Below are 20,000 nucleotides of genomic sequence, written 5' to 3' on the forward strand. Positions count from 1 at the left end.
ACAGTGAGTAGCTACACAGTGTGAACAGCTACACAGTGTGAACAGCTACACAGTGTGAACAGCTACACAGTGTGAACAGCTACACAGTGTGAACAGCTACACAGTGTGAACAGCTACACAGTGTGAACAGCTACACAGTGTGAACAGCTACACAGTGTGAACAGCTACACAGTGTGAACAGCTACACAGTGTGAGTAGCTACACAGTGTGAGTAGCTACACAGTGTGAGTAGCTACACAGTGTGAGTAGCTACACAGTGTGAGTAGCTACACAGTGTGAGTAGCTACACAGTGTGAGTAGCTACACAGTGTGAGTAGCTACACAGTGTGAGTAGCTACACAGTGTGAGTAGCTACACAGTGTGAGTAGCTACACAGTGTGAACAGCTACACAGTGTGAGTAGCTACACAGTGTGAGTAGCTACACAGTGTGAGTAGCTACACAGTGTGAGTAGCTACACAGTGTGAGTAGCTACACAGTGTGAGTAGCTACACAGTGTGAGTAGCTACACAGTGTGAGTAGCTACACAGTGTGAGTAGCTACACAGTGAGTAGCTACACAGTGTGAGTAGCTACACAGTGTGAGCAGCTACACAGTGTGAGCAGCTACACAGTGTGAGTAGCTACACAGTGAGTAGCTACACAGTGTGAGTAGCTACACAGTGTGAGTAGCTACACAGTGAGTAGCTACACAGTGTGAGTAGCTACACAGTGTGAGTAGCTACACAGTGTGAGTACCTACACAGTGTGAGTAGCTACACAGTGTGAGTAGCTACACAGTGTGAGTAGCTACACAGTGAGTAGCTACACAGTGTGAGTAGCTACACAGTGTGAGTAGCTACACAGTGAGTAGCTACACAGTGTGAGTAGCTACACAGTGTGAGTAGCTACACAGTGAGTAGCTACACAGTGTGAGTAGCTACACAGTGTGAGTAGCTACACAGTGTGAGTAGCTACACAGTGTGAGTACCTACACAGTGTGAGCAGCTACACAGTGTGAGTAGCTACACAGTGTGAGTAGCTACACAGTGTGAGTAGCTACACAGTGTGAGTAGCTACACAGTGTGAGTAGCTACACAGTGTGAGTAGCTACACAGTGTGAGCAGCTACACAGTGTGAGCAGCTACACAGTGTGAGTAGCTACACAGTGTGAGTAGCTACACAGTGTGAGTAGCTACACAGTGTGAACAGCTACACAGTGTGAGTAGCTACACAGTGTGAGTAGCTACACAGTGTGAGTAGCTACACAGTGTGAGTAGCTACACAGTGTGAGCAGCTACACAGTGTGAGTAGCTACACAGTGAGTAGCTACACAGTGTGAGTAGCTACACAGTGAGTAGCTACACAGTGTGAGTAGCTACACAGTGTGAGTAGCTACACAGTGAGTAGCTACACAGTGTGAGTAGCTACACAGTGTGAACAGCTACACAGTGTGAGTAGCTACACAGTGTGAGTAGCTACACAGTGTGAGTAGCTACACAGTGTGAGTAGCTTCACAGTGTGAGTAGCTACACAGTGTGAGTAGCTACACAGTGTGAGTAGCTACACAGTGAGTAGCTACACAGTGTGAGTAGCTACACAGTGTGAACAGCTACACAGTGTGAGTAGCTACACAGTGTGAGTAGCTACACAGTGTGAGCAGCTACACAGTGTGAGTAGCTACACAGTGAGTAGCTACACAGTGTGAGTAGCTACACAGTGTGAGTAGCTACACAGTGAGTAGCTACACAGTGTGAGTAGCTACACAGTGAGTAGCTACACAGTGTGAGTAGCTACACAGTGTGAGTAGCTACACAGTGAGTAGCTACACAGTGTGAGTAGCTACACAGTGTGAGTAGCTACACAGTGAGTAGCTACACAGTGTGAGTAGCTACACAGTGTGAGTAGCTACACAGTGAGTAGCTACACAGTGTGAGTAGCTACACAGTGTGAGTAGCTACACAGTGTGAGTAGCTACACAGTGTGAGTAGCTACACAGTGAGTAGCTACACAGTGTGAGTAGCTACACAGTGTGAGTAGCTACACAGTGAGTAGCTACACAGTGTGAGTAGCTACACAGTGTGAGTAGCTACACAGTGTGAGTAGCTACACAGTGAGTAGCTACACAGTGTGAGTAGCTACACAGTGTGAGTAGCTACACAGTGTGAGTAGCTACACAGTGTGAGTAGCTACACAGTGTGAGTAGCTACACAGTGTGAGTAGCTACACAGTGTGAGTAGCTACACAGTGTGAGTAGCTACACAGTGTGAGTAGCTACACAGTGTGAGTAGCTAAACAGTGTGAGTAGCTACACAGTGTGAGTAGCTACACAGTGTGAGTAGCTACACAGTAAGTAGCTACACAGTGTGAGTAGCTACACAGTGTGAGTAGCTACACAGTGTGAGTAGCTACACAGTGAGTAGCTACACAGTGTGAGTAGCTACACAGTGTGAGCAGCTACACAGTGTGAGTAGCTACACAATGTGAGTAGCTACACAGTGTGAGTAGCTACACAGTGTGAGTAGCTACACAGTGTGAGTAGCTACACAGTGTGAGTAGCTACACAGTGTGAGTAGCTACACAGTGTGAGTAGCTACACAGTGTGAGTAGCTACACAGTGTGAGTAGCTACACAGTGTGAGTAGCTACACAGTGTGAGTAGCTACACAGTGAGTAGCTACACAGTGTGAGTAGCTACACAGTGTGAGTAGCTACACAGTGAGTAGCTACACAGTGTGAGTAGCTACACAGTGTGAGTAGCTACACAGTGTGAGTAGCTACACAGTGAGTAGCTACACAGTGTGAGTAGCTACACAGTGTGAGCAGCTACACAGTGTGAGTAGCTACACAGTGTGAGTAGCTACACAGTGTGAGTAGCTACACAGTGTGAACAGCTACACAGTGTGAGCAGCTACACAGTGTGAGTAGCTACACAGTGTGAGTAGCTACACAGTGAGTAGCTACACAGTGTGAGTAGCTACACAGTGTGAGTAGCTACACAGTGAGTAGCTACACAGTGTGAGTAGCTACACAGTGTGAGTAGCTACACAGTGTGAGTAGCTACACAGTGTGAGTAGCTACACAGTGTGAGTAGCTACACAGTGTGAGTAGCTACACAGTGTGAGTAGCTACACAGTGAGTAGCTACACAGTGTGAGTAGCTACACAGTGTGAGTAGCTACACAGTGAGTAGCTACACAGTGTGAGTAGCTACACAGTGTGAGTAGCTACACAGTGAGTAGCTACACAGTGTGAGTAGCTACACAGTGTGAGTAGCTACACAGTGTGAGTAGCTACACAGTGTGAGTAGCTACACAGTGTGAGTAGCTACACAGTGTGAGCAGCTACACAGTGTGAGTAGCTACACAGTGAGTAGCTACACAGTGTGAGTAGCTACACAGTGTGAGTAGCTACACAGTGAGTAGCTACACAGTGTGAGTAGCTACACAGTGTGAGTAGCTACACAGTGAGTAGCTACACAGTGTGAGTAGCTACACAGTGTGAGTAGCTACACAGTGTGAGTAGCTACACAGTGTGAACAGCTACACAGTGTGAGTAGCTACACAGTGTGAGTAGCTACACAGTGTGAGTAGCTACACAGTGTGAGTAGCTACACAGTGTGAGTAGCTACACAGTGTGAGTAGCTACACAGTGTGAGCAGCTACACAGTGTGAGTAGCTACACAGTGTGAGTAGCTACACAGTGTGAGTAGCTACACAGTGAGTAGCTACACAGTGTGAGTAGCTACACAGTGTGAGTAGCTACACAGTGTGAACAGCTACACAGTGTGAGTAGCTACACAGTGTGAGTAGCTACACAGTGTGAGCAGCTACACAGTGTGAGTAGCTACACAGTGTGAGCAGCTACACAGTGTGAGTAGCTACACAGTGAGTAGCTACACAATGTGAGTAGCTACACAGTGTGAGTAGCTACACAGTGTGAGTAGCTACACAGTGTGAGTAGCTACACAGTGTGAGTAGCTACACAGTGTGAGCAGCTACACAGTGTGAGTAGCTACACAGTGTGAGCAGCTACACAGTGTGAGTAGCTACACAGTGTGAGCAGCTACACAGTGTGAGTAGCTACACAGTGTGAGTAGCTACACAGTGTGAGTAGCTACACAGTGAGTAGCTACACAGTGTGAGTAGCTACACAGTGTGAGTAGCTACACAGTGTGAGTAGCTACACAGTGTGAGTTGCTACACAGTGTGAGTAGCTACACAGTGTGAGCAGCTACACAGTGTGAGTAGCTACACAGTGAGTAGCTACACAGTGTGAGTAGCTACACAGTGTGAGTAGCTACACAGTGAGTAGCTACACAGTGTGAGTAGCTACACAGTGTGAGTAGCTACACAGTGAGTAGCTACACAGTGTGAGTAGCTACACAGTGTGAGTAGCTACACAGTGTGAGTAGCTACACAGTGTGAGTAGCTACACAGTGTGAGTAGCTACACAGTGTGAGTAGCTACACAGTGTGAGTAGCTACACAGTGTGAGTAGCTACACAGTGTGAGCAGCTACACAGTGTGAGCAGCTACACAGTGTGAGTAGCTACACAGTGTGAGTAGCTACACAGTGAGTAGCTACACAGTGTGAGTAGCTACACAGTGTGAGTAGCTACACAGTGTGAACAGCTACACAGTGTGAGTAGCTACACAGTGTGAGTAGCTACACAGTGTGAGCAGCTACACAGTGTGAGTAGCTACACAGTGTGAGCAGCTACACAGTGTGAGTAGCTACACAGTGTGAGCAGCTACACAGTGTGAGTAGCTACACAGTGTGAGTAGCTACACAGTGTGAGTAGCTACACAGTGTGAGTAGCTACACAGTGTGAGTAGCTACACAGTGTGAGTAGCTACACAGTGTGAGTAGCTACACAGTGTGAGCAGCTACACAGTGTGAGTAGCTACACAGTGTGAGCAGCTACACAGTGTGAGTAGCTACACAGTGTGAGCAGCTACACAGTGTGAGTAGCTACACAGTGTGAGCAGCTACACAGTGTGAGTAGCTACACAGTGTGAGTAGCTACACAGTGTGAGTAGCTACACAGTGAGTAGCTACACAGTGTGAGTAGCTACACAGTGTGAGTAGCTACACAGTGTGAGTAGCTACACAGTGTGAACAGCTACACAGTGTGAGCAGCTACACAGTGTGAGTAGCTACACAGTGTGAGTAGCTACACAGTGTGAACAGCTACACAGTGTGAGCAGCTACACAGTGTGAGTAGCTACACAGTGTGAGCAGCTACACAGTGTGAGTAGCTACACAGTGTGAGTAGCTACACAGTGTGAACAGCTACACAGTGTGAGTAGCTACACAGTGTGAGTAGCTACACAGTGTGAGTAGCTACACAGTGTGAACAGCTACACAGTGTGAGCAGCTACACAGTGTGAGTAGCTACACAGTGAGTAGCTACACAGTGTGAGTAGCTACACAGTGTGAGTAGCTACACAGTGAGTAGCTACACAGTGAGTAGCTACACAGTGTGAGTAGCTACACAGTGAGTAGCTACACAGTGTGAGTAACTACACAGTGTGAGCAGCTACACAGTGTGAGTAACTACACAGTGTGAGCAGCTACACAGTGTGAGTAGCTACACAGTGAGTAGCTACACAATGTGAGTAGCTACACAGTGAGTAGCTACACAATGTGAGTAGCTACAGTGTGTGATTCCTGCCTGCCTGGGAAAGTAACAGACAATGGGAAAAAATACAAAAGTACAGTACATACATACATATATATATATATATATATATATATATATATATATATATATATATATATATATATATATATATATATATATATATATATATATATATATATATATATATATATATATATATATATATATATATATATATATATATATATATATATATATATATATATATATATATATATATATATATATATATATATATATATATATATATATATATATATATATATATATATACATATACATATATATATATATATATATATATATATATATATATATATACATATACACATATACATATATACATATACACATATACATATATACATATACATATATACATATACATGCAAAACAACCACTCTGAAAGAATAGAGAAATTCCAAGCGCTTTCGTGACTACTCACATTATCAAGGAACTATGAAAGTGAAGTATCCAAGGAAGCTATATAAGGGGTCGGCCAGCACCTCACTATCAGATCCCACAACGGTTAAACACGTGATGCGCGGCGAGCCAACTTGGACAGGTCCTTTGCAAAACTCACCCCCAAGCTATTTATTTGTCCAGTGTATTATTAAATTCTACCCAAATTCTATTAATTATTAATGGATCTAATTTATATAAACCAAAGGAAATATTCATATTATTGTCAAAACTGCTTTTTATGAAACAAGATTCAATTATATTCCTGTCGACCATGGACTTGCATGATACTACTTTCTCAACTTTTTGAAAATCAATTGGATGGTTAAAATCTCTTACATGAATAAATAGAGCATTGGAATCTTGTCCAGTTCTAATGCTATATTTATGTTGTTTTAATCTTAGTTCGAGATTTTTACCAGTTTGACCGTAATAAACTTTATCGCAAATTTTACAAGGAATCTTATAGACACATCCATCAGCATTTTGGGGGGAATTCTTAATCAAAAGAGATTTTAACCATCCAATTGATTTTCAAAAAGTTGAGAAAGTAGTATCATGCAAGTCCATGGTCGACAGGAATATAATTGAATCTTGTTTCATAAAAAGCAGTTTTGACAATAATATGAATATTTCCTTTGGTTTATATAAATTAGATCCATTTATAATTAATAGAATTTGGGTAGAATTTAATAATACACTGGACAAATAAATAGCTTGGGGGTGAGTTTTGCAATGGACCTGTCCAAGTTGGCTCGCCGCGCATCACGTGTTTAACCGTTGTGGGATCTGATAGTGAGGTGCTGGCCGACCCCTTATATAGCTTCCTTGGATACTTCACTTTCATAGTTCTTTGATAATGTGAGTAGTCACGAAAGCGCTTGGAATTTCTCTATTCTTTCAGAGTGGTTGTTTTGCATATTTTGAAATCACCTGTTTACTGTGATCTTATTGCATATATATATATATATATATATATATATATATATATATATATATATATATATATATATATATATATATATATATATATATATATATATATATATATATATATATATATATATATATATATATATAAATGAGTGTGTAGTCGTTTACATGTGTATATGTATGTGTATTTAGATGTTAATTAATAGGGAAATTGATTTCCAAAAGAAGCAATATACAAATGAAGGTCCACCTGTCCCATACCTGTAGTAACGAAGAGCACCGACGGTGGCGATGGTCTCGTTGGGCGTCCAGACGATCCACAGCGTCATCACCCGGAAGGGCAGGAGGCTGACGAAGAAGAAGATGGTGACTGTAGCCAGCATCACCACCACCTGTAGCAGGGAGAGAGAGAACAGCTGGTTAGCGGGAGAGAGAGAGAGAGAGAGAGAGAGACTGGTGAGGGATGTAGAAAGAGATATTTTTTGCAATACGAGAAAGGCTGGAGTAGTGGTAGGAGGGTAGTAGAGTGAAGTGTGGTGGTTATGATGGTGGTTGTGGTGGTTACGATGGTGGTTGTGGTGGTTATGATGGTGGTTGTGGTGGTTATGATGGTGGTTGTGGTGGTTATGATGGTGGTTGTGGTGGTTATGATGGTGGTTGTGGTGGTTATGATGGGGTAGTGTTACATTATATTAAACAAGAGTGAATGGAGACAATTGGTTGATCGGACTTGACGTGCTGTTGGAGTGTGAACAAGTTAACGTCTATGAAGGGATTCAGAGAAGCCAGTCAAACGGACTTAGGTCCTGGAGGTGGGAAGTACACTGCCTGCACTCTGATGGAGGGGTGGGGAGGTTTTAGTTCTGGAGGTGGGATACCCTCAGAGGTGGTTGCTTAATCCTGGCTCTTAATCTAGGGAACTGGGTCTGTCCTCCAATTCTCTGAGTTAAACCATACCACGGGTGAGGATAGAACTCGCGATCAGAGCCTGAATGTCGAGGCCTAGTTATGGATCGGGCCGCGGGGGCGTTGACCCACGAAACCTCCTCCAGGTATACTCCAGGTATGCCTTCCATCTCCCCCTCCCTCAGGGACTGTATAATAATAATAATATTAATCTATATTTCTATAAGTAAATAATACAACTTAAACAGACCATAGCTGACATCAGTGATATACTATATAAAAAGCCCCTTGTTATGCAGAGCATTTCGGGAAAATTAGATTAATTTTGTCCCCAGGATGCGACCCACACCAGTCAACTAATATCCACGTACCTACATACGGCTAGATGAGAAGGGACAGCTAGTGTAAGGTAACTAACATCCAGGTACCTATTTACTGGTAGATGAACAGTGACAACAGGTGTCTTAAGGAAACACGCCCCCAATGTTTTCCACCCGTACCGAGGATCGAACCAGGGACATCAGTGTGTGAAGTGAGTGCGCTACCAACCAAACCACGGGACACCTCGGTGGGACACCCATATAAAAACATATTATATATTTCATAATTAATTATATAATATATCAGAAGGTTGTCTTACCATACTCAGCTATTTTACAAATTTTTAAATAAAGTTTTTCCTCTATTAGCTGCAGCTGTTGAGCTCCAGCCATTGAGTCGAAGCTGAGCCGGGGTGGGAGTTTTCCAGTCATTTATCTTGGAGGTTGTATTATTTACCCTCTGAGTTGGTACCACTGACAAGTGTGTTTATCCTCTCTTTCTCGCCTTAAATCCTCTCCCTTCACACTTTAAGTCTCTCTTTTTATTACGGTCTAGAACCCCTTTTATTCTTAAGTCTGAGTCTGTGGGGGGGGCGTATGTGGTGAGTGTGTGTGTGTGTGTGTGTGTGTGTGTATGTGTGTGTGTGTGTGTGTGTGTGTGTGTGTGTGTGTGTGTGTGTGTATGTTAGACTCGTAACTAATTCTAATCCAAACCTACAATAAAAAAAGAGTACCACTACTTTGCATTAAAACTCCTAACCAGCAGCATCACAACAAGAACTCCGTCTCCCTACCCAACCATCCCTCACCTGCCTCCTCGCCTTCATATTGGGCAGGTCGACCTTCCTGTGGTGCAGGGCGGCCGAGGCGGAGTCCTGCATTAAGCTCCTGCCGATGACCAGGTAAAGCAGGATTAGCAGGATCAGCGGCACGAAGAAGAAGATAGCAGTGACCAGGTTGATGTAGAGGCAGGCCCAGAAGGAGGCCAGCTCGGTGAAGCAGCTGGTGACCATGGAACCGTCGACGTAGGGCACCAGCCTATGCTTGCTCATCACCAGCATGGGACTGAAAGCAAGAGGCAAGTGACTGTCAGGAGGGAGGCATCGGGTATCTGGTTCAGAGTTCACACGAAACTGCAGGAGGCGACAGTGACAAGAAGTGGATATCAGAGTAAATCACAAGGAGGAAGTGGATATCAGAGTAAATCACAAGGAGGAAGTGGATATCAGAGTAAATCACAAGGAGGAAGTGGATATCAGAGTAAATCACAAGGAGGAAGTGGATATCAGAGTAAATCACAAGGAGGAAGTGGATATCAGAATAAATCACAAGGAGGAAGTGGATATCAGAGTAAATCACAAGGAGGAAGTGGATATCAGAGTAAATCACAAGGAGGAAGTGGATATCAGAGTAAATCACAAGGAGGAAGTGGATATCAGAGTAAATCACAAGGAGGAAGTGGATATCAGAATAAATCACTGTTTTTTTATAAAGTTAGATTTTATTATATTTCAGTCAACCCTGAACTTCCTTGATATAACTTTCTCGATCTTTTAAAAATCAATTGGATGGTTAAAATCTCTAACATGAATAAACTGAGCATTAGAATATACATATATATGTAAATACACACACACACACACACACACACACACACACACACACACACACACACACACACATAAATATATATGTAAAACTGGTCAATTAGCAAGAACACCCTTCCTGTGTGTGTGTGTGGGTGTGTGTGTGTGTGTGTTTGTGTGTGTGTGTGTTTGTGTGTGTGTGTGTGTAACTCATTTAAAATTAAGTCCTCTCTGAAATTTTCTTTTATACGTTTAAAGATATATTTTTTTCATTAATGTTAATGTAAATTTTTTTAATTTTGCACCAAAAGAATCTTAGAAAACTTTCCTAACCTTATTATAGCAAGAGCAATTTATTTTAGCCTAACCCAACTAAATATATTTTAGATTTGTTTGCAGTAATTTAATACTAAACAAACACAGTGAAATATATTTTTTTCGTTAGGTTCAGAATGATTTTGGCGAAATTATTGCATACACAAATTTTCACTTGTCCTATATGGCAAGATGAGAGTTGCTATTTAAGCCAAGATCGCAAGTTCTGCCTATTCGACACGAGATATGTATATCTTTTTCTTTCTTTCAACACACCGGCCGTATCCCACCGAGGCAGGGTGGCCCAAAAGCAAAAACAAAAGTTTCTCCTTTTACATTTAGTAATATATACAGGAGAAGAGGTTATTAGCCCCTTGCTCCCGGCATTTTAGTCGCCTCTTACAACACGCATGGCTTACGGAGGAAGAATTCTGTTCCACTTCCCCATGGAGATAAGAGGAAAAAAACAAGAATAAGAACTAGAAAGAAAATAGAAGAAAACCCAGAGGGGTGTGTATATATGTGCTTGTACATGTATGTGTAGTGTGACCTAAGTGTAAGTAGAAGTAACAAGACGTACCTGAAATCTTGCATGTTTATGAGACAGAAAAAAGTGACACCAGCAATCCTACCATCATGTAAAACAATTACAGGCTTTCGTTTTACACTCACTTGGCAGGACGGTAGTACCTCCCTGGGCGGTTGCTGTCTACCAACCTACTACCTATAACATTTATATATATATACATTTATATATATATATATATATATATATATATATATATATATATATATATATATATATATATATATACTCACCTAATTGTGGCTGCAGGGGTCGAGACTCAGCTCCTGGCCCCGCCTCTTCACTGATCGCTACTGGGTCCTCTCTCTCTCTGCTTCCTGAGCTTTGTCATACCTCTTCTTAAAACTATGTATCGTTCCTGCCTCCACTACTTCACTTGATAGGCTATTCCACTTCCTGACGACTCTATGACTGAAGAAATACTTCCTAACGTCCCTGTGACTCGTCTGAGTCTTCAGCTTCCAGTTGTGACCCCTTATCCCTGTGTCCCCTCTCTGGAACATCCTATCTCTGTCCACCTTGTCTATTTCCCGCAGTATCTTGTATGTCGTTATCATGTCTCCCCTGACCCTTCTGTCCTCCAGTGTCGTCAGTCCGATTTCCCTTAACCTTTCCTCGTACGACATTCCCTTGAGCTCTGGGACTAGCCTTGTTGCAAACCTTTGTACTTTCTCTAACTTCTTGACGTGCTTGTACGTGTGTGTACGTGTTTGTGTGTACATGTGTACGCCCCAAATGTGAGAAATTATTGGTTGTCTTCTGTAGAATTCTGAACAAAAAAAAAAAGACACACAAGTGAGGGGAATATTGGACGTCAAGTTTGACGGCAGCACCGCCAGAATATAGAAAAAAAAGGGGACGTTCAGAGAATGTGTTAATTAATTTGCAAGTGTGAGTCGCCAAAGAGTTTGGCGAAATTTCTGAAAAAAACAAATACAGTAACTTGAAAATGACAAGGTTGATGGTGGTTACACACACACACACACACACACACACACACACACACACACACACACACACACACACACACACACACACACACACACACACACACACACACACACTGATACAATCGCTGGTACTCTGCCAAAGGTGTCAGAACAATTAGTCAGTCTTATCTGCCAAATATCATCAACAGAGAGGCTGCTTCTTACTCTCCCATCATTCCCGTTCCAGAGATCCCATTCCAGCCTCTGATTCCTCTTCCGTTTGCGTTTACTAGTTCCTAAAATTCCTCTTAATTCTAGTTTTAGCTCTGTGTTTACCTATTGCGTTTCCCTGAGTCTTTCTTGAGTGTGTTGAGCTGCAGCTCTCGGGCCCGCCTCATAGCTTTAGATATGCAACGAAAGTATACTCATTTCGTTGTAGACTCCCATAAAGAACTTAAACAAATGAGATGTATACGACAGATGAGTCTCTAGCAACCAGAGCCGGATTGAGATTCTGTAGGGCCTTGGGCTACAGGCACTGTGAGGTCCCTGGGCTACAGGCACTGTGAGCCCTCTGGGCTACAGCCACTGTGAGGCCCCTGGACTAAAGGCACTGTGAGGTCCCTGGGCTACAGGCACTGTGAGGCCCCTGGGCTACAGCCACTGTGAGGCTCCTAGACTACAGGCACTGTGAGGCCCCTGGGCTACAGGCATTGTGAGGTCCCTCTGCCACAGGCACTGTGAGGCCCGTGGTCTACAGATACTGTGAGGCTCCTGGGCTACAGAGACTGGGAGGCCCCTGGACTACAGGCACTGTGAGGTCCATAGACCACAGGCACTGTGAGGTTCCGGGGCTTCAGGCACTGTGAGGCTCCCGGGCTACAGGCACTGTGAGACTTCTGGGCTACAGGCACTGTATATGGCTTCGACAATTATTCCGGCTGCAACAGTGTATCTGGCTGCAACGATTAATCCGGCTGCAACAAATGTATTCCGCTGCATCAAATGCATCCAGCTTCACCAATGTCTCCGGCTGGAACAACGGTATCTTGTCACAACAGCGTCTCCGGCTGGAACAACGGTATCTTGTCACAACAGCGTCTCCGGCTGGAACAACGGTATCTTGTCACAACAGCGTCTCCGGCTGGAACAACGGTGTCTTGCTACAACAACGTCTCCGGCTGGAACAACGGTATGTTGCTACAACAAATGTATCCGGCTGCAACAATGGTGAAGGGAGTGTCGCAGGAACACACGCCTCCTTGAGCTTATTTCCGCCTGTCCGTCTTGTCCCGTGATCGATTTCTGCTGCGACCGTCTGCATGTACTCGCCTATTTGTACTCACTTATTTGTACTCGGCTATTTGTACTTGCTTATTTGTACTCGCCTATTTGTACTCACTTATTTGTACTCGGCTATTTGTACTTGCTTATTTGTACTCGCCTATTTGTTCTCCCCCATCTGTACTCGCCTATTTGTACTTATCTATTTTTACTCGCCTATCTGTACTCACCTATTTGTACTCGCCTATTTGTACTCGCCTATTTGTACTCGCCTATTTGTACTCGCCTATTTGTACTCGCCTATTTGTACTCGCCTATTTGTACTCGCCTATCTGTACTCGCTTATTTGTACTCACCTATTTGTACTCGCCTATTTGTACTCGCCTATTTGTACTCGCCTATTTGTACTCGCCTATTTGTACTCGCCTATTTGTACTCGCCTATCTGTACTCGCTTATTTGTACTCACCTATTTGTACTCACCTATTTGTACTCACCTATTTCAGGTTGAAGTGTTTATGTTTCGTCTCCTGGAACCAGTAAAGACACAAAAACGAAAGCACAATTCAGTAAGAGTGTATAGCAATAAGTTGATGAATAAGACATGTGCAACACCTGGGTATCTTAGTTGATGAATAAGACACATGTGCAACACCTGGGTATCTTGGTTGATGAATAAGACACATGTTCAATACCTGGGTATATTTATTGATGAATAAGACACATGTGGAACACCTGGGTATCTTTATTAGCGTTGACAGGTGTTCAATTATTAAGGGGTTGAAACTATCTATCCTTCACTTGTGTTATTCTGTGAGAAAGAAAGGGGAAGGATTCCCAGTTGTCCTAGATTTTCCTGTGATAGAGTTCCTAGAAGGAGGAACATTGTTCCGACCCTCTTTTGATTTTTTGTGCTGCCCTTCTGATAATAACATTCCTTGTCTTCTTATGGGTGCTCTTTTTTTTTTTTTTTTTTTTTTTTTTTTTTTTTTTTTTTTTTTTTGTGCCTCAGAGTTTAATTCGGATTTGCTGCTGTTTGTTGGAGGGTTGTATATAATTTTCAGAATTTGTGATGTTAAGAATGAAATTATCATTTCTTCGGAGGTCTGTAGCACTTAGCCCCACCACATACACTTCCGTTTGTTTGCCAAGCATATATATGTCGTGCCGAATAGGCAGAACTTGCGATCTTGGCTTAAATAGCAACGCTCATCTTGCCATATAGGACAAGTGAAAATTTATGTATACAATAATTTCGCCAAAATCATTCTGAACCTAAAGAAAAAAATATATTTCACTGGGTTTGTTTAGTATTAAATTATTGTAAACAAATCTAAAATATATTTAGTTGGGTTAGGCTAAAATAAATTGCTCTTGTTATAATAAGGTTAGGTAAGTTTTCTAAGTTCCTTTTGGTGCAAAATTATAAATTTTTACATTAACATTAATGAAAAAAATATATCTTTAAACGTATAAGAGAAAATTTTAGAAAGGACTTAATTTTAAATGAGTTCTTGATAATTGACCAGCTTTACATATTCGGCACCACATATATATATATATATATATATATATATATATATATATATATATATATATATATATATATATATATATATATATATATATATATATATGTATATATATATATATATATATATATATATATATATATATATATATATATATATATATATATATATATATATATATATATATATATATATATATATATATATATATATATATATATCCCCTCATCCACCCATCCATTCTTTCCCTCTCCCACCCATTCCCATTCTTCGAACATCCATCGTCAAGTTAAATTCCTATTCTCTTTGTCTGTCTGTCTATCTGTTTGTCTGTCTGTCTGTCTGTCTCTCCCTCTCTCTCTCTCTCTCTCTCTCTCTCTCTCTCTCTCTCTCTCTCTCTCTCTCTCTCTCTCTCTCTCTGTGTCTCTCTCTCTCTCCCTCTCTCTCTCTCTCTCTCTCTCTCTCTCTCTCTCTCTCTCTCTCTCTCTCTCTCTCTCTCTCTCTCTCTCTCTCTCTCTCTCTCTCTCTCTCTCTCTCTGCATATGACATTCTTATCAGCTCTGGGGACAAATTTCGTTGCAAAGCTTCGGATTTCACCTCACCTCACCTCACCTCGTGTCACCTCACCTCGTGTCACCTCACCTCGTGTTACCTCTCCTCACCTCGAGTCACCTCTCATCTCGTGTCACCTCTCCTCACCTCGTGTCACCTCGTGTCACCTCATCTCACCTCATCTCACCTCACCTCACCTCACCCCACCTCACCTCATCTCACCTCACTTCACCTTACCTGCACCACTAAGCATCCCAAATTCCAATCATTTTTCGACCTTTTTTTTCATCTCCTTAGAACTAAATCAGCATAAAATTCTCTGCATGTATCGCTGCTGTGTGACCTGGATTTAACCGAACCCGTCAGAACTTAATTGAACCGACCAATAAGTTCAACCTTTCACTTTAAGTTCAGTAGATAATTTCAAAGTGTCTCTCGTTTATGAGTTCAATATAATTTTTTTAGACATTGATTTTGATTAGTTTTGGTAGATTTTTAGACTGAGTTGTGTTTGATGGTGATTAACGGTGAGTAAAGAGTGGTTTTAAGGTAACGTTTTTCTGGGGAGGTTTTGTTATATTGTTATGGTTGGGTGTTTGTGTTTCTAGATGATGTTCAGGGTTTTATATGCGTTTTATTGCGTTTTGTAGAGGTGGTGGTGGTGGTGGTGGTTATGGTAGTGGTTGTGGTAGTGGTGGTTGTGGCGGTGGTTGTGGTAGTGGTAGTAGTGGTGGTGGTGGTTGTTGGATGGTGATTGTGGTAGTGGTAGTAGTGGTGGTGGTTGTGGTAGTGGTGGTGGTTGTGGTAGTGGTTGTGGTGGTGGTTGTGGTAGTGGTAGTGGTGGCGGTGGTGGTGGTGGTTGGGTGGTGGTTGTGGTAGTGGTAATAGTGGTGGTGGTGGTTGTGGTAGTGGTAGTGGTAGTAGTGGTGGTGGTTGTGGCAGTGGTAGTGGTAGTGGTAGTAGTGGTGGTGGTTGTGGCAGTGGTAGTAGTAACGGTGGTGATTGTGGTAGTGATGGTGGTAGTAGACATAAGAACATAAGAACATAAGAATGTAGGAACACTGCAGAAGACCTACTGGCCCATACGAGGCAGGTCCTTATCAAAACGACATCTACCTAAAGCTACTCAAGAAACAACTCCCGCACCCCCCAACACCAATCAAACCCAGCCCCTCCCGCTCATATATTTGTCCAGTCTCTTCTTAAAGCTACCCAAGGTCCTAGCCTCTATCACCCCACTGGGAAGACTGTTCCACGCATCTACAACTCTGTTAGAAAACCAGTACTTACCTATGTCCTTTCTAAATCTAAATTTATTCAACTTAAATCCATTATTCCTGGTTCTTACCTGGTTCGACACCCTCAGTACTTTATTAATGTCTCCCTTGTTTATGCCCGTCATCCACTTATACACTTCAATGATATCTCCCCTCATTCTACGCCTCTCCAGAGAGTGGAGATTTAAGGCTTTAAGTCTATCTTCATACGGGAGGTTCCTTACACAGTAAATCATTTTAGTCATTCTTCTCTGTATGTTCTCTAATGAGTCTATATCCATCCTGTAGTAAGGGGACCAAAACTGAGCAGCATAATCTAAATGAGGCCTCACTAGTGATGTATAGAGCTGTAAAATAACTTTTGGACTTCTGTTACTTATACTTCTTGAGATAAATCCAAGTAATCTGTTGGCCTTGTTGCGCACACTGAGGCACTGCTGCCTTGGCTTTAGATTTCTGCTTACCATGACTCCCAAGTCTTTTTCACATTCTGTATGACCAAGCTCTACTTCACCTAGATTATAGCTTCGAGGGTTATTTTCATTACCAAGGGCAAGTACCTTACACTTATCCACATTAAACTTCATCTGCCATTTCTCAGACCAAGACATTAGTTTGTTCAAATCGTCCTGGAGTTCATTGATATCCTCCTCAGAGTGAATTATACGCCCTATCTTTGTATCATCAGCAAACTTACTCATGTCACTAGTAATCCCTTCATCAAGGTCATTAATGTAAATTATGAACAAGAGAGGGCCCAAAACTGATCCTTGTGGAACGCCACTAGTGACTAATCCCCATTCAGATTTCACTCCATTAATGGTAACTCTCTGCTTTCTATTGGTAAGCCATGCCTCAATCCATGCTAGAACTTTACCTCCTATACCATGAGCTGCCACTTTTCTCAAGAGTCTCTTGTGAGGTACTCTGTCGAAGGCTTTACTAAAATCCAAATAAACAATATCATATTCCTTATCACTGTCAACTGCCTCAAATGTTCTATTGAAGAACGTCAGTAAGTTTGTCAGGCAGGAACGACCTCTCGTGAATCCATGCTGAGATTCATTTATCAAGTTATGCTCTTCAAGGTGACTTCTGATAATGTCAGCTATAATTGATTCTAATAACTTGCCCACTATAGATGTCAGGCTTATTGGACGGTAATTTGAAGGAGTGGACTTATCCCCTGATTTGAATATAGGAACCACATTAGCCATCTTCCACATATCTGGCACAACACTGGAAAGGATGGACGTATTGAATACACTCGTTAATGGCTGACTAAGCTCCATCTTGCATTCCTTAAGTACCCTTGAAAACAACTCATCGGGTCCCGGGGACTTATTTTGTTTCAGTTTGTCTATCCGCTTAATAACCATGTCCCTCGTGACAGTAATATTAGTTAACTTGAATTCATCAGGAACTAAATAATTGTTTATTACTGGAATCTCATTTACATCTTCCTGTGTAAAAACTGACAAAAAATAGTCATTAAATAAGGAACACATTTCCAGTTCATTATCCGTCAGCTGTCCATTCCCAGATTTCAGAGGTCCTACTTTTTCCTTCACCTTCGTCCTATACACTTGAAAGTTTCCATGAAGTCACTGGACTCTAGATTACCTGTCAAAGAATTCCAGTCAATTTGGCTAAAGTTAAAATCCCCTACTATGACTACGTTACTGTGGCCAGAAGCCCTAACAATTTCGTCCCAAAGAAGTCTCCCTCTATCGTGATCCAAGCCTGGAGGTCGGTATATTACACCTAGAATTAGTTTTTCTTGACCCTCCACGAACTCTACCCAAACAGACTCTGTTACTGCTCCATCTATTTTTATACCTGTTTTTATGCAACAATTAATATTTTCTCATCTACCCACTCATCTACCCACTCATTCACCCACTCATCCACCCATCCATCCAGTCATCCATCAACTCATCCATCAACTTATCCACTCATCTAACCCACCAGCCACCACTCTCCGCCGTAATCATGCAGGGAACGCCCGTCGCAATATATATATTTCCCCGCAAATTGGCGTAATGTTGCAAATGGTGCCTCAGCCAGCGAGCGTCAGACAGTTTGACAGAGTTGAAAGTTGACTGACTGAGAGGAATGAGTGGCAAGGTGTACCCTGCTCTATTTATATTCCACTCTGTCAAACTGACTAGGTTACGCTTTCTTGCTTGCGAGGCCCTCGTGGGTACGAGTGATCTTATATCCTTATTACTAATTTATATATATATATATATATATATATATATATATATATATATATATATATATATATATATATATATATATATATATATATATATATATATATATATATATATATATGTGTGTGTAGAAGAGAGGGAGACTACTTCCCGGTAAAAGTAGGTCTTAGACAGGGATGTGTAATGTCACCATGGTTGTTTAATATATTTATAGATGGGGTTGTAAAAGAAGTAAATGCTAGGGTGTTCGGGAGAGGGGTGGGATTAAATTATGGGGAATCAAATTCAAAATGGGAATTGACACAGTTACTTTTTGCTGATGATACTGTGCTTATGGGAGATTCTAAAGAAAAATTGCAAAGGTTAGTGGATGAGTTTGAGAATGTGTGTAAAGGTAGAAAGTTGAAAGTGAACATAGAAAAGAGTAAGGTGATGAGGGTATCAAATGATTTAGATAAAGAAAAAATTGGATATCAAATTGGGGAGGAGGAGTATGGAAGAAGTGAATGTTTTCAGATACTTGGGAGTTGACGTGTCGGCGGATGGATTTATGAAGGATGAGGTTAATCATAGAATTGATGAGGGAAAAAAGGTGAGTGGTGCGTTGAGGTATATGTGGAGTCAAAAAACGTTATCTATGGAGGCAAAGAAGGGAATGTATGAAAGTATAGTAGTACCAACACTCTTATATGGGTGTGAAGCTTGGGTGGTAAATGCAGCAGCGAGGAGACGGTTGGAGGCAGTGGAGATGTCCTGTCTAAGGGCAATGTGTGGTGTAAATATTATGCAGAAAATTCGGAGTGTGGAAATTAGGAGAAGGTGTGGAGTTAATAAAAGCATTAGTCAGAGGGCAGAAGAGGGGTTGTTGAGGTGGTTTGGTCATTTAGAGAGAATGGATCAAAGTAGAATGACATGGAAAGCATATAAATCTATAGGGGAAGGAAAGAGGGGTAGGGGTCGTCCTCGAAAGGGTTGGAAAGAGGGGGTAAAGGAGGTTTTGTGGGTGAGGGGCTTGGACTTCCAGCAAGCGTGCATGAGCGTGTTAGATAGGAGTGAATGGAGACGAATGATACTTGGGACCTGACGATCTGTTGGAGTGTGAGCAGGGTAATATTTAGTGAAGGGATTCAGGGAAACCGGTTATTTTCATATAGTCGGACTTGAGTCCTGGAAATGGGAAGTACAATGCCTGCACTTTAAAGGAGGGGTTTGGGATATTGGCAGTTTGGAGGGATATGTTGTGTATCTTTATACGTATATGCTTCTAAACTGTTGTATTCTGAGCACCTCTGCAAAAGCAGTGATGATGTGTGAGTGTGGTGAAAGTGTTGAATGATGATGAAAGTATTTTCTTTTTGGGGATTTTCTTTCTTTTTTTTTGGGTCACCCTGCCTCGGTAGGAGACGACCGACTTGTTGAAAAAATATATATATATATATA

General features: G+C 42.0%; 1 protein-coding gene across 1 annotated transcript in view; it reads right to left on the reverse strand.

Moving 5' to 3' along the window:
- Positions 1-20,000, reverse strand: part of LOC128690435 (uncharacterized) — a 335,543-nt gene that overhangs the window by 1,311 nt on the left and 314,232 nt on the right. Inside the window, exons 4-5 of the mRNA XM_070089686.1 lie at positions 9,091-9,346; positions 7,317-7,447 (exon numbers count right to left, since the gene is read on the reverse strand). Of these exons, the coding sequence (XP_069945787.1) occupies positions 7,317-7,447; positions 9,091-9,346 (387 nt within the window). The remainder of the gene's footprint in view (positions 1-7,316; positions 7,448-9,090; positions 9,347-20,000) is intronic.

This window comes from Cherax quadricarinatus, chromosome 29 (assembly GCF_038502225.1).
Source record: "Cherax quadricarinatus isolate ZL_2023a chromosome 29, ASM3850222v1, whole genome shotgun sequence".
In the NCBI taxonomy this organism is placed as follows: domain Eukaryota; kingdom Metazoa; phylum Arthropoda; class Malacostraca; order Decapoda; family Parastacidae; genus Cherax; species Cherax quadricarinatus.